This window comes from Myzus persicae, unplaced genomic scaffold, assembly GCF_001856785.1.
Source record: "Myzus persicae strain clone G006 unplaced genomic scaffold, MPER_G0061.0, whole genome shotgun sequence".
Taxonomy (NCBI): domain Eukaryota; kingdom Metazoa; phylum Arthropoda; class Insecta; order Hemiptera; family Aphididae; genus Myzus; species Myzus persicae.
Window position 1 is genome coordinate 729740 of NW_019101135.1, and position 20505 is coordinate 750244.

The window sequence follows — 20505 nt, forward strand, 5'->3', positions numbered from 1 at the left end:
TAAAAAATTGAAAAGGTAATACACTACGTTGAAATAATTAAATTGGAGTTATTGCACAAAAATTTTTAAAAAAAGTAGCAGTATGGTTAGATAAAATATTATAGTTTAGAAGTGGCTGTGTAGCATTAGCGTTCAACAAAAAATATAAGAACAGGGTCCCACCGCTGGTTGTACTATTTAAACTGTTTTTATTTTATAGGTTATCATAAACATACAGATTAAATTATAAATAAGCACTATCCGTTTTAAAATATTTGTCACCGAATTTTGAAAAAATATTAAAAATTTAAAATAATAATTATACCTAAAAACTTTTAAATACTAATTATTAAATTTTAATCGTATTGTAACATTGTTAATATAAAAAATCGTTAGGAAAAGTTAAAATATACGATGGACGCTTCTTGTAAATAATGCGCATCGATTGAAATACAAGTACACTCTATTCTCTATTAAATTATATTTCATAGAAAAAACTACCTCCTCAGATACAAATATTTTCAATAAAACGGAGATCTTTATCCCGGGTAGATTATTTTTTTTAGATTCATATTTTGTTATCAAAGAGTGATTGTACATTATTTAATTAATTTAAAAAATATTAAATTTAACACCTATTATTAATGCCTACCCAACCTATTGTATAAAAAGAATGTTGAATATTTTTAATATTTTTAATATTTTTAAATGTATTTTGTGTACTAACTTAACAACAAACATTAACTCAACATTTCATAGTTGGCTTATTAAATTTTAAAACAATTATTTTTTTAAAAATAAATTCGTCGTTATAATTACTATGAAATTATATTATAAAAATATCTTAAAGCAATTACAAAACGCTCAATCTCTCTTCTAGCTAAACAAGCGTCAGATGGTATTATTCTTGTTTGTCGAATATGAATTTAAAACCTTGAAAACTCCTGAAAAATTCTCAATTTGATTAAGTAATGGAAAATATAAGTGTTCGGTTTAGAGACAAAGTCATAAACAGATGAAATCCGTTTGAAATATAACTGTCGCAGACGTAATAACGATGTTTTCATATTAATGGGTAAGTTTTCAAATAATACGTATACTGAACAACCCAACATAACTATCTAGTGACTGCCAAAGTCGAGCCGTTTACAAGGGGTCGCCTGCTAATCGGTATTATTATATTATATTGGCTTTGTATGGCTTATATTTGTTCGCGTTATAGCTTATTTGTACAACAAAAAAAATGAAGTAGCCATGAATAGAGTATAATTTAATTAACATTATTTTATCTGAAATACATTGACCATCACATCAAAGTAGCAATATTAATTATTATACCTATATAAAATTATATAGTACGATCAATTATATATTATGTATTACATACATAAATGTTTATTTCAATGTTTGTAGTATTTAACCATATAAGAAGTCCATGTTAAGTACGATAATAATATAATGACACTATCTGTGTTACTTCATACAAATTAAGTACTTTATATTCAACTGGTATTACTACATGCAATACTTACGTGCATAATAATATATACATCTGATAATAATAACTTATTTTCTTGTTCATAATTGAATTATAATCTAAATTATTTTGGTTGATCAAAGGGCATAATTACCATGAAATGTTTCGTATAAACTTAGTATAATATATGACCTACAGTGATCTACTGTGACAGAATGGTTCGGACAAAGACCACACCAGAGTAAAAAGGTTGGTACACACTACCAATGTAGATTGAGAATGAGTATGTGCGTTTTTATAATATTTTGTTCTCTTTCTGAGTTGCTTAAATTATTTGACGTGAAGTTTACCAAGTGAGTTGTAGACGACCTCTTTGGCAATGTCCCAGATCCCTAAAATCATTTCAGGCCAATATATAGATATGATTAAATAAATAATAAATTAGAAAATAACATAAATGGTAATCGCCTAATAGGCATATTAAAATCAATTAACTTGAATAGTAAAATTAGTATAACAAGTATGTGTGTTTTAATTTTTTTATTGATTCATAATTAAGTGTATCACGTTAGATGTTAAATATATAAATATCATCAAGTCAAATTGTACACCGCACAACTACGAGAAACCGTGAGAAATTCTGGTGATTACGAAATACAATTGGGCACATAAATTTCGAAATAAGTTCTAATATATTCTAATATTATGCGTATATGTGTGTTAGATAAACCATTAATAATGTAATATACTGACTGGTGTGGCAGAAATTATGCTAGGGTATATTTAAATCGATATCTGTATTTATCGAAAAACGTTGAACATCGCTTAGTTATTTTATAAATTTCCTATAATACACGATACACGCGTGATACTTGACTTCTTGAATATCCGATGTACAACTACATGAAAGATGAAACTGATATTGATAATAAAGTCTATTGTGTGCAAAAATTATCATTCTTAAACATTGAAAGTATTATTTTTCTCAACATAAATATTTTTAATAAACCTCACGTGTGATTGAGTGTTCTTATCATCGTGTGATCTATATTCAAGTTCGGAAAAAAAGGTGTCAAGAGTGATACATAAGTGACACATAAGGATGACATAGTCAGTTTTCCAACAGGACAATGATAAGTACCTCGTGTATCATTTTCATAAAGCACTTGACCTTTTACTGTGATTATTGCCCTCATTGAATTAACTTAAGATAAATATATTCTATACATGAATATTAAATTTCTGCATATAACTTATATTATAGTCCTATAATGCACCTTCAGTAAAAAATACATTTTTTGTGTGATATCTCAAACTAATAAAAATTTGTATTTTAATAACACACATCAAGCTATTTTAGCATAGTTAGTATTTAGAATATTATCAACAAATTTGTTTGTAAAATAATATTTTTCTTAAAAAAAATAATGATAATTTAATTTGTATTTAAAACTTAAAACCGTTTTAATGTGTAAAGTATTGATATTGAATGTATTATTTTAAGCGACCAGACAAAAGATTTCCTGCTACTCATTTCGTATAAAAAGAAAAATTATAACAATGAAAACAATAATGAAACAAAAGAAAATATTAAACACTAGAAAAATGGATTTCATTTGTTTAGGTACGTTTTGATTACATCCGCGATATAATTTAAATGAGAATATTTTAAGTTGAAAATACAATTACGAATGAATGTAGAAAGTTTTTAGTTGCATAATATAACATTAGTATTTACGTGCGTCTTCTGTTTATTTGTATTATTTTTATATTAATAGCAATTGAAAAATAGCAAACAGTGTCAAATACGTTCAGTACATTATTTGAATTAAGAAATCTAAATATAATTTCAATGATTTCTTTTTTGATATTACATTACTATTTACTATAGTAAACAATTATTATTAAGTATTTTTTTACTATATTACTTATGATTACCTATCATTAGGTTAGGTTAGGTTTTATTCTTTATTTGTTCAAACAGCCTATACATTCAGTAAGTAAAAATAAATACCAATATATTTCTTAAAGGAGTTTTTATTTTTTAAATTTAATACAGTTATAATTTTTGTAATTAAAAAAAAAACAAAAATACTTAAACATAACCAGTCAATTCTGAACATTAAAGCAGTTATTTTATAAAATAAAAATTTCAATTTGTATTTTACAAAATGTAATGGTTTGTTACAATGTACGTAATAGTACAACTTCACAACTACATCCAAATATCATAACAAAAAAAGTCTGAATTTCATGACATAATATTGTTTAAGGGTCTGTCCGAATTGCTTGCCATCTCGTCGAGTGGTCTGTCTAAATTGCATAACCTTGTACCCTCATACTTTTATTGATAAAAATTATTGATCTTCAAAATTGAATACTAGATTTATCAAAGGGTATTCTTTAAGTAGTTGAAAAATAACAAAAATTGAAATTTTTTTCATAACTTAATAGATACATAATCATTAAATATAATACAAGATCCTCATATGTTTTTAATTAATGTTTACAAAATACAATTTTGAGTAATGGCACCTTAAAATATTACGAGTATTTTAAAATTAAATTTTGATATAATTGGATTTTTATAAGAAAAATAAACGATTTGCAATTAAACGGTTGTAGTTATTTTGTAGTACCCAATTCAAACAAGATTTATTTATTAATTATGTCAAGCTATTTATACAATTATGAGACACGTTGTTGAATGTACAAGTTAATCACAACTTGTAATACTAAAAGTAATAATAAATAATAGTTATTATTTAATATATGTAATTGGTTTTTTGAAAAAAAAATGTCAATGATTATTTAAGTTGTACATGGCATGGAATTCAAATAGACCGCTCTGAAAAATGAAATGCATCACGGATGCTTCAAATAATGTTTATTTTTTTGGCATACATTTGCATGCACTGAACTTCAGATAATCAGACTTCGTACCTATACAACGGTCTAAAATATTATATACATTCTCCGTTAAATATAGGAGAGATATTTGAATCAAGTACTTACCTAGAATAAACTATTTTGCCGAACATTATTATAAATTATGCTATAGAATTATCTAGTTAAGTCTTATATAAATTAAATAATTCTTGTTTAAGAGGTATTTTATTAAAAATTATAATTTGTAAATTATTTAAGTGGCTTTGCACACCTCTAACAGTACACTAAGGCAATCACTCGCATTTGTTTAGAATAAAATGTGAACTGTTTCCTTACTAGTTTCTTAATTATTTCGTATTAGTAAATATTAAATCAATTCATTTTATGAAAGTATCCGGGTTTTGTAATCTAATTCAAACGATTGTTATTTTTTTTATTATTACGATTCTCTTTTAAAACTATATAATGTTATCGATTTATCGTTAAACTGTTATATTTTTAGTAACAACTGCAAATAAAGATAAATGTAGGTTAGAAAACGATTCGATAAAATGCCTAAAATAATGTAGGCTGGTTAGGTCATAGTCAAGGTCAGGTCACACTGTTGCAAGAAATGATTGTGCCATTACTACTTATTATTATAAACTTGAATATTAAAACAAAAAAAAAAAAATAGTAAATAATTTAGTTATGATGTCTTTTTTTAAATTTAAAGTTTTCATAAAAAGAAATTTAGAATATTATGAATAAATTATAGTTTAAAACTCATCGTACTAAAAATAAAAATATAATCACAAATTAATAATAATACTATATCTTGAAGAAATAATTCCACCAAAGTTTTATAAACTATGTTTATTAGAATATAAATTTAAGTAAAAAATGTTTTTACATTTTTAAAATAAAGTATACGAACATGGTACAAATTATATTATTATTGCATTATGCTAACTAAAATATTATTAAAATACCAATGCTGGCCTGTAGAAATGTTATAAATGTGAAAAGATCATTAAGCTTAAACGGATTATAAAAAAAAAAATAGCCATCCGTTAAACAGCTCAAACGTTAAACTGTCACACTATTATATTGGTCACCAATGATTGATCCGTACAATTTTAACGAGCCGTTAAATTCAACACATTTTTATGCAGATTCCTTTTAAACTGAAATTATTTAACAACATATTATAATACTTTGTTTAAAATTAAAATATAACACCCATAAATTATTTAAATTTAACTATTCTGTAAACAATAACGAGTTTCTATACATAGTATTATGTATTTTAATACTTTGAAAAACATTATAAAATTCGTTTTCGTTTATCATCTATACAAGACAGCCTAAAGCCTCAAAACTTTTATTTTAATCTTAAGAGGTTCATCGTGGATTTAGTATTTTATGTATCAAAAACAAAATTATTGTGAATGTACCTGTAGATAGTAAAAAAATTAATGGATTTTATGAGACAATAAATTAATCCCAGTTGATTTATGAACATAAACTTTGTATAATTATTTTTATTTTTATATGAACGTCATGCTGCAGTAACAAAATATCCAACAAGTGCTGTTAGTTCAAAGAAAATGTGACTCAAGGTGTTACATAAAAAGTTAAAAAATGTTTAAAAAAATTAGAAAAATTGTCTTTACATTATAATATATTTTATTACATTTTACTAAAATAACAGTTTAGTTAATTTAAAATAATATGTATTTATTAATTGTTATGCTAATACTAAACCATTATCTTTTTATTTATTATTTTATGTAAAAAACATCGTAGTACCTCCGCTGGAAGGCTTCTGCAGTCTTAAATCTGCATTATATTATTATTTTATTTTAGCTATCATGTACCATCAATTATTGGTCTTATTGTTCTTGTTTTTGTAACAGATTAAATAAAAAAATGTATGAACAAAAAAAAAATGTAAAAAACACAATATTAATAAATATATAACTATTAATTTTTACAGATTTCTTGTCGATATCATTAGGAATACAAAATTACAAATTATAATACAAATTAATAATTTTATAATAATTTTTATTTCTGTATTCATTCGCTAAATTATTAATTATGTATCAAACTTTTTGTTTTGCGGGATACTCGAGTCCCTAAAAAATAATCTTAAATTTAAATAATGTGTTTAAGTGTGAAACATATCTATAACTATCGAGTCCCTACTATACAATAACAAAAATCTTTAATTTTATGATTTTGTGAAAATTCTAATTTTAATAGCATACAAATAAGCATTTTTATAACTTGTTGATAACGTCATAATATTATAAAAAGTCCGATTAAAGAAAATTGGCCTTCAAAAATTAAAATTAAGAAAAAAAATTACAACAGTCAATATTGATAGTAGACACAACCCAAAATTGGTTTGATTACTAAATTGTTTGGTTTCATCAAACGCGACAAGATTGATAAAAAAGAATACTAGTGATCTAATTAATCAACGAATACATATAGAGAAGGAGATAATTATGGAACTTGAAAACGTACTGTATACGAATAGGAAGTTACTACATATACCTAACCGTTATACACTTGAACTTCTACATGACGTGTAGGACTGTGGGGATGTGTAAGACCCGAATACGTTTCTGGTGATCAAAATATACTCACTCAAAATTCTGTCGTCTCCGCGTAATCCATTCACAAGAACAATATAATGTTATATCGACAGAGAGGAAAATGTAATAAAAAAACGAACAAACCGACAAGCACGAGGCGCGAACTGATGATATCGCGACAAGCGTAAACAATATTCTCAAAAGCGAACAAGGCGATTTTGTGCGAGATTAAAGACGATCGGAAACAAAAATGGTATTATATAATAATATGTATATATTTCCGTAACGATACGAAAAGATACGGGCGGGGGGAGGGGGGTGCGGTGGTGGGTGATCGGAAATGAACGAGAAATAAAAACGAAACGAATCCCGCCGTCGACGACGAAGACGACGTGAGAAATACGAATGCGGAAAAAAATAGATCGCGAAAGAGTGTATGCGAGAGAGAGAGAGAGAGAGAGAGAGAGAGAAAGACAGAGAAAAGAGTTGAACTGACGTGAGATGAACTGGTGTTAAAAAGGCGCGCACACTGGGGCGGCGGCGGTGGCGGTAGTCGCGAACGACGCGGGCGGCACACGCAGACTGAACTCGAGCGAGACGACTACGGCGGTGGCGGCGGCGTTTTGTATACGAGTATGCGTGTGTGTGCGTACCTATACATCCTGTTGCGCCGGCCACACGCATACATCACGCACGCGCCAAATGTTGGCCGATCGTCAGCGTCTCCGAGAGTAAGGGGACACTGCATTCGAAGGCAAATATAATATAGACATTGGTAACTGTACAAATAGGTACATCTAGATATAACTATAGGATGTAGAAAATAGCAGATCGCCAATCAGTTATATATAAGTATTTGCAATGGGGTGTGATGGGCGCATGTCCCCGCCGTCCATCCCCCGACGATTGGGACTTTTTTTATAAGTATTTTAAATATTGTATCCGTAATACGAAGTGTATACCGTTGAATTCAAATAAAAAATTAATAAAGAGAAAACAGTTAGCTGGGAAATTGATCATTGTTGGGCGTCCGGGAGATCCCTCCATACCAAGAATTGTATTATAATATAATTTTAATCCAACCTCGCCTCCCCTAACCAGAAAAATTTTATTTTCAAGTATGGCACTATATAATGAAGATAGATTTTCTTATATCTATAAATGTGTGAAATACTGAGACCAAAACTGTGGCGAGGGTGAGAGAAACGAACGAGAGCAGTATAGACATCCCAGGCCTATAAAATATATTGTGTGTGTATAATGTAAATAATAATAAAATATTAGTTATATTGTATTTAATGGGCTGGGGTATCAGCGGTATAGCATGGTATCTATAACGGTATGGATGGTAGAGGTATGGTATTATTATACAGTCATCCACCCCCTTCACCGACATTATTATTGTTAAGCAGAAAATAATGATCACCATTATGTGTGGTAGTTAATAGGCCATTCTCGGGACCGTCTTTAATAATATTTTATTATATATTACAATGCAATAATAATTAATGAAAATAAGATTATTATATTTCACACTCCAGCTGTATCGTCGTCGTTGTCGTCATTGTATTTAAGGTGTGCACGTGTATTTTATTATATGACATCTAAAAACCATTTTAAATACTTTATATATTATTATAAACAATGCAAGCGATCGATACGGCGTTTAATTAAAGTAATCGAGACGCACACGTCTTGTCGTAAGGAAAAAATACTTAAGTCTGTAAACCCAATAAACCCATATATGTAGGACCAATGTAGAGATCAAACTGAAAGAGGGGACGCAGTGGGACAGATCTCGTTTACTAATATTAATTATATCTAGATAATTTTCTAAAATAAATTTAAAAAATGATATTGTATATGTGTTCTTTCATAGAATAACCTTTGACTTATAATATACATCATATGTATTTTGTAAGCAAAAAACATTTTCTCACATATTATACCAACTGCACAATAGATAAAAATATAGACAATGCTTTAAATCCGACTAGCCACCACGTTGAATCACGGACGCTCGAGTACCAACATTGCCTACATGAAGCGCCGCGTTAACCTTTTTATTAGATCATTAAAGTTTACAATTTCATTATAATAATACACCTAATTATAGTCATAAATTATGTGAATCATGAGTTCTACAAGTGCACCATATGGCATCACCGTAGGAAAATCCCATTTTTTTATTGAATGTATTGTAGTTGGCAACTTTTCATACTGTAATGTGGTTATGAATTCGTCGATCTGAGATAAATTATTGTGAAACACCATTGTATTTCTTAAATTTTTTCCAATCTCTTGGACATTATTTCATATTTATATCAAAATAAATTCATTTTTTAATGTAAGTCCAGGCGTATAACTGGGAGCAAATGTTTAAGTGTAGAAAATAAAAATATGCTCTAAACCACTTTAAATCAATATCTTCTGTTTTGATATGAAATCACTAATTCATCATTACTCTAAATCTGAACATTTTTTGATATAATATGTACCTAAGCAATATCTATTCGCTTTATATACTTGGTTAAAGGTTTGTAACAGAACAAGTAAAAATGGAACAATCCTAATATCCTATGATAATAGATATCTGTAGAATAAGTACGTGTTCGGATTTTCATACATCAACCACTCTTGTCAAGTAAATTACGTCTGTAAAATAAACAACCATTCTGGACTATAATAGTTTCTGTAGGAAATTACTATGAACACCTTTTACTAAAAATGCCATTCTTGTACAGGGATATTAAATATCTACTGAAAGAAAGTAAAATCGTCATTTTTAATTTAAATAAACATTTTTGTCAACATTTTAACTTGGAATCTCGATAAAAAAAAATATGATAGTGGTTTTTTGAGATTTTTTGGTTTTTGTAAAAATAATTCAAAAGGAACCTTTGTATTCAGTTTTCAAACTTTTTTACTCGCCAAAAAATATATAGGAAAAATGTGTATACAATATTTTTTTAGGTTTAAGTCATGTGTATATAACTCTCATATAAATATTTTTTGTGTTACATTTTAGAGTAAATAAATACAATCAATTTTATCAACAACAATTTACTGTACGCATCGACTAAAAATTCCAGTTTTTTCATATATTTAATGATTTGTTCGTATATTTAATGCTTTTTTGATAATTTAAAAATTCTAAAAATCTTAGAATTACCACCTCCAAATCTAATATCATCTACATATAATTTTCTACCACAAACAACCCTCCATGTAAAAAATTGAAGGATTTTAAGATAGGTAATGATAAAACGACCATATTAAAACAAATGTTCCAAAAAAACATTATAGCCCTCTTCCAGACATTTAGATTAATACATTTAATACTACCTTACCAGTGAACCTTTGATTTTTAATGTAATTTTACCACTTAAAGACAAAATTAGAAATTTGTTGCTATCATTTCATTCTTTGAAGTTTGAAACATCCCAATAATCAGTCAACAATTAATTTAATTCTTCTCATCTCGTCTTTCCGGTAGTGAAACAATAAAATTACTATTCCCTGCAGGTGGTTTATATTGCCAGAGAATATTCAATCAACCGGAATACTTGTGTAGTGAAGTGAACCACATATTAACATAAACGTTTGTAAAAGAAACAAAATGTCTAATAGTTAAACCCATTGGAATATATAAAACAAAAACCCTTTCAATAATAAAAATAATTAAATTTGGATGTTATATATTTCCATTTTTTATTTTTATTCTCGTATTTATCTGAACTTACATTGATTTACCAACGCCCAACACTAACAAGGTGAAACATGACAACGATTTATGGCCTACAACTAAAAGAATGGAGTAGGAACCTAATAGTTTTGAAAACAAAATCCTTTGGACTTAAATGTGAACCTATGTTTAATACAGAGAGAAAATGAATAAGACGTGGATATGACAAATAAATAAGCAAAATTTTAGAAGTAAAATACAGAAGAGGTGAATCAAAAAGAATAAAAATAATGGTCAACTGGAAAAAATATGTTTTAATAAATAATCATTAAATTATACGAAACCCAAAAATATACCTAACAAAAATTGTGTAAATAATTTAAAACTATCAATCCATCTTGAAATAGAACAACTCTGCTTCAAGATTTGATTAAAAGTTAGATGGATATTTTTAAAACTATATATAGCCATTAAATACTTCTTATTTACTATCAAGTAAAAAATAAGTTTTCATTTAGGGGATTAATTTAAAATCATTATATAACAATAAAATAATGATTAACTCAAATATAATTAGAATATATTGAGATTTACCACCTATTTAATATGCACTTAATATATAATTTATACTAAATACAACTACTGTCCATAAAATCAAGAACATAATAACTGAAAACACCAACAGTGTACTTGGTAAATATGCACATAACTAATATTAATAATGTATAATAATCATACAATAATCTGTAAGTACATACGACTGAAAAAATCGTGTAAATCACACGTTTGGGAGTATTAATAGGTATTTATTAACAGTAGCAGTAAATCAGCATGCAAAAATAATTCAAAAACCATGATATTGTATTTAATATAAAATTATACTGTGTGTGACTCAATGCATGTGCCTTGATACAAAAATAAATCAATTCGTATAACGCTCTGTCTCAGTATAGTGGTCACGTTTTATTGCCGATCAAAAAACTTATCCTTTAAGATCCTTAGTTATCTTATAGTTCGTGTGGTTTTAATTCCAATAGATGGATTAAATATTGACAACAATAATTTTCATTTATTCTGGTTTTACAATTATACCCATTACCCACTATAGTATACAAATAAAATGTAATATCTATGTTAAGCTCTATACTCTTGTGTGAAACCCTTAAATAATGGTCCACCAAAATGACAAAATGTAATTTGTTATTTTGTAGGAAATTATTTTATTGAAAATAATTAATAAATACTGTTTTTATAACAGTGATAATAGTGAAAAAAAGATATTTTGTTACCTTGTATGCTTTATTTTAATAATCATCACCTATCTTATTGCTTTAGATTAAAAATAAACTCATATCAAATTAGATATTATGAATTATAATACATAGATATTAAATGTTCGATTTTAGATAATATTTCTGAAGTTATTTCAGTTTAACTGTAAACATCCAATACTTTCGCCACATTTGTTACAAAGTTCACAGAAAGGTCATTAAAAAAAATGTACGTATTGAGTCTTGTTAGGGGGGGGGGCATGTTCAATTTATTAAATGGCTACATATACATAAAACATAATATAAGGCTTTCGCCAGTGGTCGCAGTCCTTAAATAATTTATGTTAGGTAGATATTGTTTTGTCATGACATCGATATTACAATACTGTATTTCTGTATGTCAATCATACAGTTGTGGAATTTTACTACATATAAGTGTAAACATTTTAATCGTAATGAACAATAATAACGGCGAACTCGTACCTTACATAATAATTATTATTATTTGCCGGTGTAAAAGTTGAGGAATAAAATCTCCAATAAACCAAAAATTAACTTAACATTTGGGTGTTTAAGTATTACTAATATTAGTACGTAGATAATGAGGACAATGTAATTCTAGCTACATCAAAATTTATGAGTTGTGCATCTGGCTTCGATCGCCTAGGTGCAAGATAATGATGTATTATAAATTATTACTATTTATCATAAATTAATGATATTAAAGTAAAATCAATGATACATTTTTTTATGACGCCCATGTAGCATAACCTACAGCCCTAAAACAATATTCATCAATTGTGATAACTTTAAGCTTGTATTCAGAGAGAAAATGATATATTAAAAAACTTTTTCTCAAATCAAAATAATATGACAAAATAAAACAAAAAATGGTAAAACTATAACTTATAAGATTACGAACCAACGTACAATGTATTCAAAATGAATTTCGTACCTCCCTATGGGTAACTACTTATAAGGTCTTATAAAACATTTTCAAAATTTAGACAATGAATAGAATCAATTAATTTACTAACCTACAACCTAATAATAAAAGGAAATAAATGTATACATAATACATATTATTCCATGCTTGGTACATATTATATTGTAAAAAATGGAAATTATTGGTTTCCAAAATATTTTATGGTAACGTCCCTTTGACGAAAACGGGAATCAAATTTTGATTCTTTCTTGGCGGAAACGGTCATTATTATTTTGGCTGAAATAATAAAACAATCTAAAAATATAATATTATGCTATTAAATTTGAAGTACCTACTATGTTTTTGTATGGTGTATGATGAATCTACCATGCCATCTAGTGGTAGTGGATGTATTGTTATTTTTTATATTTAGGAAGCCCACTGATTATAGAAACCGATTATTTAGTTGAATATCGCGTAGGTAGATGGCGCAAAAGAACACAATAAATAATTTTATTCTATATACAATACACACTACCTATTATTTAATTTAATACTTTAATTATTATATTAATTATCTGTCTATGTAATAAAATAATTTTTTCACATTTATAATATTATTTTTAGGTTGTGTTCATAATAAATTGTTGGCAGGACAATGGTACATACATTTTGAACAAGAAAAATTAACTGTAGAAACAACTACTACCAACAAAAGTATTTAAATGGGGTGTGTAAAGTATAAAATAATACTAAAATATATAATATATGATATGATAATATGTTGTGGAGTCTAAACATCTTACAACCGGTGGGAAAAACCCATATCCAACATATCAATAACATACAAAATACTATCAACATACACTTAAAAAAGAAATCGAATATTCAACTTGCAAAAATGTTTAAATGCATTAAACATATACTATATACTATATAGGTTACTTTATTCCAATATGGAAATCATTTTGTTGTGACCACCCACTTACCATAGAGGGGCTCTCCCAGCTGCAAATAAGGAGATGTGGAATACTGATTAAGTAAGTTAAGTCGGATCGAAATCGGAGTGAAGATAGGATTTTAGGAGTAGAACCTCTAGTTATTAATACATCTAAAGATTCAGGTGTAAACAATTAACTAATAATTACAATTAAAAATAGACCATAGATAGTAGATACAATTGACTTATAACTTTGCTAGATTCCACTTTGATGCAAGTGTTTAATAATGGATACATATCATTGAAGTACCTATATTTAATATTGACATTGGCAGTTTTACGGTAACGGTAACAATAATATTCTAACAACAAAAACATAATATTAACTAACATTTATTACAAATTACAATGTTATTAGTGTAGGTACTAAGGATATTACCATACAAGTATTAGTATTATTGATACAACAGATGTTACACCGTTATTACCATAATACTATGATAGGTAGGCGTATGTCATTTTTTAAAACGCACTTACTTTATCAAGGTTCCAAAAGATAATTTGTAATATATTTAGATATAAGACGTACATACTTCTAAACTACAGTATGGTTTTAAACACAATCGGACGCAAACGATTGATCAAAAATAAAAGTGCTCGACAGCGCAGTGTAGCCGGTGACGATCATGTATGGGTAGGACGTATTCTATTATACAACTGACTGACTATGTGACCATATTGACCAAATATGACAAAAGATATTTCGATTTTCAGCAGCAGGCTCGCAAGTATTCAGTATACAACATATACCGCGGTGGCCAAGTTTATACCACGGTCTAGGCGACAGACTTGATACCACAGTCGATTCGACCTTATGCGATAACTGCCAGCGGGTAACTGAGATATTTTTGGTTGGCCCGACAAACATATATCTATACTCTATAGGTATTGTTATTTTAGTTTTGTACTTATCTATGGTCTGTCTTAAAGAAATCGTTGGCCGCTGATGGCTTATCCACCGATCATCGGATGCGACGATACTCGACGATTTTCCTTCAAACCCTTTTCTCATCACCTTTCAATAATTCGAAAAATGTTGTATACAGTGTGACGAAATGTGGATTGTTTTTGAATGTAGAAAGTATGAATATATTTGAGAGCGTCATCACTTATCATCAGACGAAACGCGTCACCTGTTTCTATCAAGTCAAAAGTGATGGGTTAATGTAAAACGACTATGTATATACTTCAAAAGGCTGTTTCAAAGACATTACTTGTATCGGGATGCATCTAAGGTTTATAACTTATTAAAGTTACACTTAAATACCAGCTGTGTGCAGTGAGCATATTATTATAATATTTTAGGTGAGTGAAATTCGAATAATTCTTGTGCTTCAGAGTTAATTAAATAAAATAAATAAAAGGGTAATATTTTTATTAAAAATAGAAACCATCATCTAAACTTTCAATTCGAACTAACGTCTTAAACTTCAATAATATACTAAATAATACTAAATCCATACAGATAAACTAAATATCTACAGAAAGAACATTCGCTAAAAGTTTTATCTGGTCCCCACATTTACACAAAAGGAGAATCTTACGTACTTACTTATGAAACAACAGAAAAACACTTGCTGCATAACCTATTATCTAAATCATCTAAACTCACCATGCGTTCTTGATAAATATTTACTTCATCTTAAGCCCATATGGCATATCTATGACTCTGCCAAAAAATGTACTGTAAACAAATATCCAAACATTCCAATAAAAACCCTTTGTTTAACTAAAAACGCATTGTTATATACCATAAACCTTACTACACTACTACCTATGCAATTTTATCTGCGCATAATATGTTAACTGTTGAAGACACTATATAACCTAACCTAACATAACCACTCCAAATAAATCGACAAAATATGCTTATAGCTAATAGGTATGTAAGGTGCAATAAATATGCTTAAAATCTACCCCCTGCTCAAATCAGTGTGGCGCCATGAATTATTAGTACATACAATCGTAACGATTTAAGTGTAACTATGGTGAGTAAAAATTACATTTAAATTAAATTAAATCCATTACATGGACAAATTTAACAACTAACAAAAAATGAAACTAATTGTACATAAAAATAATGTATGTATTATATCGAGTGCGGATCCAATCGGATCTGGAAACAAACCCGCTTGTTCAACAAAAAAACATAACATCGTTAATTAGTAAAAATTAGCATGGTTCAAATATTTTTAATTTGAGTGCCCTCTCCGTGCACAGTTCTGGTTCCACCCTTGGATCACATATTAGTACAATTAAAAAAAAAAAATAGTTTAATATGAAAGTCTAAAATACCTACTTAAGTCTTTATTATAATGCTAATTTAATGCTTAAAATCTAGAATATATTAGGTATATACACTGTACATTACCTATACAGACATCTATAAAATTGTAAATATCACAATTTGAATAGATTTATAATTGAAGCGTAAAAATTGACTGAGCGTACTTAATACAGAATTAAAAAAATATGTTGTTGCATTGATGTCGTACCTACCTACTTCAAAAGCTTATCAAATGGTGCATCAACAAAATCACTGTACATTTAACTTCACTTGATCCCCAATAATTATTAATTATAATAAACGTTTTAATATAATATCCAGGTCTAAAATATCTAGCCAATAAACCACAATAATTCTTCTGGGCGCCAATACAAATTGATGAGTTATTAATGTAAGTATTTAAAATGATAAAAGTGATATAATAAAAAAAAATAATCAAACTGTATACAAATCGTATTATACTATATTAAATATTGTACCCACCTAACAAAATATGAAATCTATAGATCGTAATGTTGTTTGTTGCATGTCAAAAAAGAAAAGGGCAGCAGGTAAACGCCTAGCTACAGAACTGCAGTAGAACTCGAGTGTACATAGCCATTGAGTAGGTCAGTGTAATGGATGTGTTAAATTTCAATTCAACGACAAATCATTGTAATTGATAAAAACGATTCTGAGCGAATATGGTACTTCATAACATTTTGGTATAACGAAGGGTACTAAATAATTATTTTTATAATATATATTATAATATATACTATTAAAATTGTAATAAATATTCGTATTTTTTTTTAGTCATTTCTGAATATTTTGAGAAGAACTGGGAATTTTTCACTTTTGATCCTACTAGATCCAATGTGCTAAGTAAAACCACCCTAAATGTTCAAAATTTAAGCATTTTTTCTAATATGGAAATAAAAAACTTTCATTATTGCTTAAAGTCAATAAGTACAATCTCTCCGTTTCAGAATCAAAAATATATAACAATTTATAAGCATTTATATTTATGTGTTATAAGGTAAATTATATTTATGGGTGCCTAATTGATAATAAATAACGTTCTTATTTTTCAAAAACATTCATAATATTCGCGTTAAAATCCGTGGCAACAAGGCGCCGGGCAACAATACCCAACCTCTGAAATGCTACGCTATAATATGTTACGTCTTATAAGTTTAACTAAATGTCCAATCATGCCCAATAGGTACATAATAGTATTGTGTAGTTGATTTTCAATTCCCATTTTATATTGTAACTACAGACTTATTATCATGTATATTATTTAAGTGTTTAAGTATATTGACGATGGCGTCAGTTCTATTACAAAAACATTTGTTGTTCAACCTGTAAAAGGACGCATGTAAGGAAAAATAACATTTTGCACGATAAATACATTATATTATAAAATCAATTATGTATAAGGAAACGTATAAAATTTAGCTATAAATTTAAATAATTATATCTATGTATGTACCTATTTATATATTATGTTAATGTGGTTAAAACCACGAAAATGTTATGACTAGAGATCAACAAAAAAAAAAATTAATAAAAATAATAAATAAAATAAAAAGGAAGTCTTTGTTCATATCAGATTAAAATATCGTTCTTAATACTGACCATTTATAATTATTACAAATAATATGCCTTTTCTTTATTGTGGTATAGGCACATGCACACATACTATTTAATAACATGGAAAATGTACAAAAATTAAAATAAATTGAACACACATAGACCGACTTTAAATGACTTAATTATATGCAATTGAAACTCGTCAAAACTATAGTTAGGTACTTAGTTAATACACTTAATAATTATAGTTATTAGGGACAAATTTATCTTAATCTACGATTATCTTTAATTTAAATTTTCATACCATATTATATTGTACTAAAAAACGGTATTCTAATTCCGAGGATAAATATGTTCATGGTGCATACAGTTTTAAAAATTATATATAATCAGATAAAATTGACTTAAAAAATGTCAAACGGAAAAACATTCCGACCATTTTGAAGCGGCATTGTATTTTGTATAATTGTATAAATAACAGGCTGGTCAAAAAAAACTTTAACAATAATGATTATTTAATTGCTAAACAAAAAGTATTGGCACTGTGAAATATAAAAACACGAGTATCCACGTTTAGTATAATAGTTAATAGGTAGCAATAATAAAAGTAAAAATAATTATAATAATAAAAAATAATAATAATAATGGATATGAATGGCACACCGTAGTCTTTGCTGGTAATGATGAAAAAATAAAAACGAACTGTGTAAATAAAAAAATAAAATATCCTAGTTTTATGGCCCTATACTCGTTCGGTTCAAATCGTGTCTACATTTCTCCAGACCGTTTTGGTAATCGATGTCATAAAACCATAATAGTTATAATCATGACGATAGTAATAATAATAATAAATAATAATAATATCGTGAACGCCATACGTGTAAGCAGAGTAAAGTCTGTCTAACATATTAATATTACATTATTATAGGTATGCGTATAATATAATAGTAATAATAATAATACTGTGCTTGATGATCGCCTCGTACAACCATGATCGCTTTTGGCCGCATAATATAATATTAAATTAATTTAATTCAATATATTATAATATTTAGTATTATTGTATTGTTATGGTGTAACCACGTCCAATATTAACCCTTGCATCGGCACACACGTACCACAGTAACCACCGCATCTGCCGGCTATTTTCATATTTTCCTGTAAATATTTTTAAGAGTTCATGTTATTTTTATACAGTTTAAGACGTGCTCGGGCAGTGTGCATGGAAAGGATTGTGAGTCGAGAACAAAATAAAAACAGAAAAAATAATTTAAAAAAACGAACAATAAACAATATAAATAGGGAGTGTAATAATTATTATTAACACACTAAGGCTGGGATAATACAGTGTGGGAACACTGACAATGTCGATTGTCTCGGTGTAGTTAAATTTTTTTGTAAAAACATAATAATGACTACAGAACACGTCAACCTGTTATATATGCGTGGTCTTCAGTCGTACATTGTGAACATTGTCATTAAAATAATATGATTCAAAGCGGGATTATATAAGTGACGTTTGAATCGAGGTAAATTTAAGCAATATCATCCCCGCTGTATTTACGACGAGTGCAAGAAGGAATTTTTGAAAGTGAAAAAAGGAAAAGATTTCCTTGACGATAAAAATAATAATTATATAATAATAGTGTCGTTCTTTCATTACCTCTATTTTGTTCACCCAAAACGACGTGTTCGACCCTTTGCCCACCCAAGTGGTATCATGCGATATTCTCATGCCAGTGCCTGATAAGTCAATGCTGAACCTGCCCTGCGGACAGCCCCTCTTCGAGTTACTGTAACAATCACCAGCTTCACCAAATGGTACGGGTTTGCCTTTGATTTGTTTGGAGAACGTATAATCTTTTGCTGTAAATGTCCAAATAACGAAAATGTTAAAACAGATAAAAATAATTCAGATAAATGATTATATAATATTATATAGCTGTTCCTACTTGCTATTATATAGCAAGGGATGCTTAAAAATGATGTCTATGTTATAATTTATAGTTCATAAAATATATTAAAATGTCAATTAAAGTGTAAAATCGTACAAGTTCAGTAACCCCCTCCCAAGATAAAGTAGATATTTTTCCTCTGCAATAAAAATTGAGGAGCCGTAGATAACCTTTTGGGTATAGTGCTGGGAGAAAAATATCTATTAGCATGCTATAACAGATTGATATTTAGAATAACAATTGTGTATTTCCGTTTCTATAACCATAAACAAAGCGTTAAGCAAAATCGGTTAGAAAAACTCATGGCACTCTACACGATATTTGTCCTCTACAGGGAAAATCTATGAATCATAAATATGTTTCTGTTAATAATTAACCATGATAACAAGAACAATCGGCCAGAATCTTGTATCCAGCCCAAAAACATATTTATGTTAAAAACAATCATTTAATCTGAAGTAATAATAGCGTACACTAAACCAGAATTAATGTAACTAAAAAATGATTCAATATTGTTAAAGATAAATATTTTAGAATATTGTTTATTATATTGGATAAATAGTTGCAACATAAAATAAGAATAATAAATTATATTAAGAACTGTGTAACTAGATATAATAACGTGGGGAGATAAATTAGATACCTGAAAACAGCCTTCTATGGCTCTATGAAAGAACTCTATACAGTTTTCAAAAGTTAAAGTTGATTTTGAATGTCAGTATGAGTAATATTTTGGTAGGTGTTAATCTTCAACCAAAGTAGCATGTTGGAATGAAATATCGTAAAACATTATATTTATTATAATAAAATTTATCAATATCGCATTTGGGAATGAAAAAGAATTGTCTATATTGATCCGGAAATATAATAATTTTAC

General features: G+C 27.9%; 2 protein-coding genes and 1 long non-coding RNA gene across 8 annotated transcripts in view; 1 reads left to right on the forward strand and 2 right to left on the reverse strand.

Annotated features, from left to right (window-relative positions):
- LOC111027871 (voltage-dependent T-type calcium channel subunit alpha-1G) overlaps positions 1 to 7513 on the reverse strand; it is a 262059-nt gene extending 254546 nt beyond the window's left edge. For 3 of the 6 annotated variants that reach the window (XM_022306346.1, XM_022306344.1, XM_022306347.1), the window contains exon 1: positions 6983 to 7513. The gene's annotated coding sequence lies outside the window, so the exon portion shown is untranslated. Of the gene's footprint in view, positions 1 to 1806; positions 1849 to 6982 lie in introns of all 6 variants that reach the window. The other 3 variants (XM_022306348.1, XM_022306349.1, XM_022306345.1) reach the window with 2 other exon arrangements.
- A 6599-nt stretch (positions 7514 to 14112) lies between these two features.
- On the forward strand, positions 14113 to 18159 carry LOC111027849. Its single transcript, XR_002603856.1, has 2 exons — positions 14113 to 16814; positions 16894 to 18159. It is a non-coding gene; the product is annotated as an uncharacterized LOC111027849 (long non-coding RNA).
- LOC111027846 (A disintegrin and metalloproteinase with thrombospondin motifs 20-like) overlaps positions 17475 to 20505 on the reverse strand; it is a 96259-nt gene continuing 93228 nt past the window's right edge. The window contains exons 26-27 of the mRNA XM_022306305.1: positions 19337 to 19539; positions 17475 to 18831 (exon numbers count right to left, since the gene is read on the reverse strand). Of these exons, the coding sequence (XP_022161997.1) occupies positions 18742 to 18831; positions 19337 to 19539 (293 nt within the window). The 3' untranslated portion in view covers positions 17475 to 18741. The remainder of the gene's footprint in view (positions 18832 to 19336; positions 19540 to 20505) is intronic.